The 6,055-nt window shown below is 44.1% G+C and overlaps 1 protein-coding gene across 1 annotated transcript; it reads left to right on the top strand.

The window, feature by feature from the left end:
* The first annotated feature begins 485 nt into the window (after positions 1 to 485).
* LOC4343957 (uncharacterized) lies at positions 486 to 3,747 on the top strand. The gene is made up of 5 exons (XM_015789477.2): positions 486 to 615; positions 713 to 786; positions 1,422 to 1,554; positions 2,727 to 2,990; positions 3,092 to 3,747. The coding sequence occupies exons 1-5, from the start codon at positions 490 to 492 to the stop codon at positions 3,359 to 3,361; spliced, it is 867 nt and encodes a 288-aa protein (XP_015644963.1). The 5' UTR covers positions 486 to 489; the 3' UTR covers positions 3,362 to 3,747.
* The last annotated feature ends 2,308 nt before the right edge of the window (positions 3,748 to 6,055 follow it).

The raw sequence follows: 6,055 nt of genomic DNA, 5'->3' as shown, positions 1-6,055 counted from the left end.
CGGCGACGCGCAATCCGTCCGTTTCGTTCCGTACGAACCGCCGGCGTTCAAAAATTCAAAAAAGCACAGGGCGAGCGAGTACGTTACGGGGTTGCGGGGGTGGAGCAGCAGCGCACACGGCTCGCTCCCCGTTCCCCGTCACGCGGTCAACCCGCCCATGCATTCGCGCGCCGGGGCCCCACCGGTCAGCCACCCGCGCGGAGGATGCGGGCCCCACGTGTCATCGGCGTTGGAGGTGGTGGGTGGGGGCGCGGGTGCGGTGTGGCGTCTTTATAAAGGAGGGGGGCTAGCGACCCCTCACCTTCCTTCCATTCGACTCCACTCCACTCCCCACCTCACCTCGCCTTTTTAGAGAGAGAAAGAGAAGAGAGCGAGCTCGACGAGGAGAGAGAGAGAGAGAGAGAGGAGTCACCTCACCTGCACCTGAGCTAGAGAGAGAGAGAGAGAGAAGAGGAGGAGGGTGGTGGAGGAGGAGGCCGGGAGGGGGAGATGGAGAGGCCGGCGCCGGTGAGGAAGTCCCACACGTCGACGGCCGACCTGCTGACGTGGCCGGAGGGCGCGGCCCAGGAGCTCGCCGCCGGGGCCACGCCGCCGCCCAACCGCCGGCCGCACCAGGTCCCCCGCCGTCTTCTCCCGAGTCCTTGCCATTGCTCAGCGAAGGCGTGCTCGCTTGCTTTGCCTGATTTTTTTTTTTTTTTTGGGTTTGGTGCAGCCGTCGGAGGCGATCAGTAAGGTGGTGTTCGGCGGGCAGGTGACCGAGGAGGAGTTCGAGAGCCTCAACAAGAGGTGAGATTGTGAAGGGAAGCTCGTGTGTGTGTGTGTGTGTTCGTGGCTGTGAATGGGATGATGATTCCGTGTTCTTGTTCTTGTTTTCTTCTTCTGAGTTTTTTTTTTGACCCTGGCCATTAGATCTCTCAATTTTGAGGCTCCACCCTTTGGGAAAGATCGAATTTCCTACGGTGTTTTAGCTGATCTGCTACTATGAAATGACGTCGAGTGAAATCCGCTGGATTTGAGTTTCAGTTAGGTCGGTGAGATGTGCACGATTAGTTTTTTTTGGATTTGAACTACTAGATTGTAGTGTCACATATGGATATGGCACAGCCCTTGATCTCACCCACAAGAATGATACGAGTACCTTGCAGTGTTACAGTTTGAATCTGACTGCATCTTGCACCATGCTATTGTGCTTCCATGTTAGGATTTTGGAACGTTCTTGTCGAATTACTATTGAGCTACTGATAATCTCGGTTTGTGTATGTTTTCACAATGGAAAAGTTTGTGAACATCTCACTATCTTGGTGTTTTGAGCATTAGAAATGATTTAATCTAATGGTTTTCTTGCTCCCACTGTTATTGCCAATTTACAAGCTGCAGTGATGCGCAAACTAAGCAGTCGGGTTATTATTTCTTTCTTTCAGGAAACCATGCTCAGCTCCCAAATGGAAGGAGATGACAGGAAGCGGCATATTTGCAGCGGAAGGCGAGGTTGAGGAAGACGAGTCAGCCAATGCTTCTGCAACGCCCGTCCGAACGGTTTCTAAGAATTATCAGGTGGTTCTTTCTGCAAAACATAAAATTATGTGCGTTCTTTTTCACTGTCATCTCAAAGTTGTTTTTTCACACTTTTTTTCAGTACGAAACTTCATTAATTTCAGATGCTATGCTAGAAAATTGAGAGGGAGTGCTTACTTAACAGTTTCCTGTTTTGCACATATTTGGATGGCATTTATAGAAGTAGCAGCTAATTGCTAAACTGAAACTTTGAGTCCCACAGAAGTTGTTGGGATGAATCATGTGGGATTTGGGAAGGGTGTACACACACCGGTTGGTAGCCTTTCCTTGCAATTGAAATGGACCTTTTCAGTAGATAACTAAAATGGACCTCAATATTGAAGAAATTTTGACGAGTAATATTTGAATTGGTTTCACGGGTAATAATCACTGTGGCAGGTCATTTGCCTTTTATTTTGACTTGTCATCTCTTTTGTTCTATTGGTCACATAGCAGTATTTCTTAGTAGGAAGTTTCATCCTTCTTTTTTTTCAGACGATGTGCTAAACGTTTGAGAGAAGTGATCATTAACAGTGTCCTGTTTTATATACACATTTTTACGCCAGTCACAGAAGCTACTGAATTATTAAATCAAACTTATTGAGTGTTCTAACCTCTAAGGGTCAGAAGTTGTTGGGTTGAGTGTTACGGGAAGGATTTACTATGTGGACACATTGGTTGGTAACCTTTCCTTTTAATAGAACTGGACCTGTTGACTAAACTATTAGGTGACCCTTGATATTCAATAACTTAGGTTGATAGACAATAGGATTTAGGTTGTCAGGTACTCTTTTATATTTTGTTTTTTTGTCCCTCACAAGGTACAAGGTATATATTTTTTGAGAGTTACAAAAATGTACGGCATGAAATTTCTAAGGAAGCAAAATGATTTTGTAATACTTACTGCAAATTTATCTATAGTGTTTATGAGTTCTCCCCTGAACATATTTTCTCGAGTTTCATCGAAAGATTTAAATTTCTTTGCGGCTTATATGCTCGAGTTAAGTTGCTGACCACTGACCACTATCTGGTTGGTAATGTTTTCAAAGTACACAGATGAATTACATTTGACTTGTATAGCTTATAGTACTATACTAGTTGACTACAACTTGAGATGATTTAATCCTGATGTTTCTAATTACAGAAACTAAATCTGATTTGTCGAATTACAGGCCATTAGCACTATAAGTCATATCTCATTCGCGGAGGAAGAAAGTGTTTCTCCAAAAAAGCCGACTTCGATAGCTGAGGTGGCGAAGCAGCGCGAGCTAAGTGGCACGCTTCAGAGCGAGGATGAGAGTAAGATGAAGAGGCAGATATCCAATGCGAAATCGAAGGAGCTCAGCGGCCATGACATCTTTGCTCCTCCAGAAGATCCCAGGCCACGCAACTCCGCGAACGGCTCGACCTCACAAACCCCGGGCAAAAATGCACAAGTCCTGACCTCTAAACACAGCTCCAGCTTTTCTGCTCAGTGCTTCAACCTGCACTGCAATGGTCGTTCTAACTTACTGATTGTTTTGATCTGACTCAACAGGTGAGCACCATCACGTTCGGAGAGGCTGACACCGACAGCGTGGTGAAAACGGCGAAGAAGATCCCGGAGAAGAAGCTGACGGACCTGACGGGCAACGATATCTTCAAAGGCGATGCTGCCCCGGGGACGGCGGAGAAGCACCTGAGCACGGCGAAGCTGAAGGAGATGACCGGCAGCGACATCTTCGCGGACGGCAAAGCGCCGTCGCGGGACTACCTTGGTGGGATCCGCAAGCCCCCCGGCGGCGAGAGCAGCATCGCGCTGGTCTAACAAACAAAACAAAACCCCCTGATGGATGGACATAGCCTACTACGACATTCTTGGACTCGTCCTCCCCGTTGCCGTCATTAGGAGTGATTTTTTTCTTCTAGGAGAGCTTCTTTGATGAGACTGATCGATTGAACTGCTGCTGCATGGTTTGTTTCCGTTTCTTTTTCTCGGCTTCTTTTTTTTTTGTTTAATCTGATCGATGATGGTGTGGGTGCGGCAAAGCAACGGTGATGGATATCTAATTTAACATTTGGTGTGCATGTGATGATGCGGTTGTGGTTGGGATGGTTGCTTGGTTTGGTTGGTCGGTTGGTTGTGGCGTACCTAATTGTAACAACCCAAATTGGTGTATTTGTTCTACTATAGTTGCATGACTTGATGTCCCAGCTGCCTGCCCGCGAGATCCAAGTGAGCAATATTGCCTTTCTTGGCCTGTTCAGGGAACTTCTGTTAGCTTTAATTTTTCCTAGAATCTTCCGCTTACGACAATTTAGATTTTCATATGTATTCTGAAAATATGTAGTTGTAGAATCAAAAAACAAAATTAAATTATGAAACTGATGAAAACATAGCCTTTTTAAATTCTCAACTGTACCTTTTGAAGTAAAAAACATATTAGTAAAACTTAGCCTTTTCGGATTCTCAACTACTACTAGGGGTGTGTTTAGTTCACGTTAAAATTGGCTCTATTCGGAAGCCGGTTACTGCGGCTGGCTGCAGCAGCTTGAACAGTATTTTTTATTGCTTATTCAGTTGTTGCATACTTATGGTACATCGCTGTGGTTGCACAACAATTGCTGCCGAACACAGCCATTGGAAGTTTGGTTGAAATTAGAACGATGTAATGGAAATATTGAAAGTTTATATGTGTAGAAAAGTTTTGATGTGATGAAAAAGTTGGAAGTTCGAAGAAAAAGTTTAAAACTAAACCAGGCCTAGGCCTATATGTTGTGTTGCTGCTGGCTAGCCTTGCATCCCTGCATGTTGCCTGCGTGCGTCCCTGTTGGCAGGTCAGGGGGAATTCAGGATGGTTCGTTCCCGTCAGTAATCTCTGTGCTTTTTTTATCTCAATTATTGCGACCTTGTGATGAGCTGAGCATTGGTGTTCGCTCGTCTCTGTCTTTGCTCCCCTTTGAAGAGCTAGCTGTGCTGTACTGTACTGATCTCGGAGGAGAAAAGAGATGGAATCTTTTCAGCCTTACAGATTGCCATGTTGCCAACTTTCCAATCGAGATGGGGAGAGAATCATGGGAGTTGCTAAACGGAGAGAAAAAGAATGGTTGCAGCTGCTGATTCCGTTCATTGGGATGCGATTGGCTTGGCTTGGCTTGGTGTGATGAGCAGCAGGTAATTGGATGGGAACAGGTTGGACTGGCAAATCCTGGGATCATTCTGACGCCAAAGTTTAGTAGTAAAAGTGTTGTCAAAAGCGTTGCGTTGCCTCGTTGGATCCCCTCTCTCCAGACTGTCACTCAAAATTAATCGAGTGAGCAGGCAATTTGATGCATATATTCAGATATAAGTATATTTCCTTCTTGTGATGCCGATAAAAATGTGTCGGCCTTAAGGTAGCCTGTGTGATTTTCACACGTCGCCAAGTACATTAGTACAACGCAACATTGATCTTTTACTCTTTAAGAGCAGGTACAATAGCAGACTATTAATCAGCTATAAACATATTTTAATGAGATAAAAGATGAGAGAGAAGAGCAGCGGGCTACAGACTCTAAGACGCAGTGTGTATATGGCAGGTGGGACCATATATTAATTGTATAGTAAGCAACCATTGTATGAATTAGCTATTAAATTAACTATAGATAAATTGGAGCTAGTAGTGAGCTGTACTATTAGACTTGCTCTTAGGGCATTTACCACGAGTGGTCTCGCTCTCACGTCCAATTCAAGCCGCCACCTCAATCGGGAGTGTTCTCATAGGGGTGTGCATGCCCTAACAAAAGCAAGAATTATAGATGGCCAAAAGGCCCAAGGCCCGACGGCCCGGCCCATGGCACGACATTGTCGGCCCGTGCCGGCCCGGCCCGACCACCGGGTCGTGCCTGGGCCCCTCCACCGGTACGTTGGGCCGGCCCGGCACGATGGGCCGGCAGCTAGGCCCAATATACAAAAAAATATAGGAGTAAAAATAGACATATTATATGCCATGGACGAAAGAATAGGGATCTAAAATAGACTTTTTTTATCCATACATATGTCAGCCGAAGAGGAGGGATATGAAATAGACTTATTTTAGCTATATATATATATATATATATATATATATATATATATGACACTCATATGGGGCACCATGGTGCCCGGGCACCATGGTTTCAAATGCACAAAATCACTTAAATTTTTCAAAATTTTCAAATTGTGAGTATATATATATATATATATATATATATATATATATATATATATATATATATATATATATATATATATATATATATATATATATATATATAGTAAATTTGTTTGGTGCTCCATGGTGCCCGGGCACCATTGTTGAAATTGAGTATATATCCAATTCAAATGAGTATGAAACTTTTTCAATTATTTAGGTATTAACATTAACTACTTTACTAACTAGTTCAAAACAAGTTTGAACTGAATTTGAACTTGTTTTTGTTAGATTTTGATTCTTGGTATATAGCATCCATACATATAATTAGTTAGGTATGTAATCATGGA

Source organism: Oryza sativa, chromosome 7, assembly GCF_034140825.1.
Source record: "Oryza sativa Japonica Group chromosome 7, ASM3414082v1".
In the NCBI taxonomy this organism is placed as follows: Eukaryota; Viridiplantae; Streptophyta; class Magnoliopsida; order Poales; family Poaceae; genus Oryza; species Oryza sativa.
Note: the sequence above shows the minus strand (reverse complement) of the source record. Positions and strands in the feature narration are given on the sequence as shown.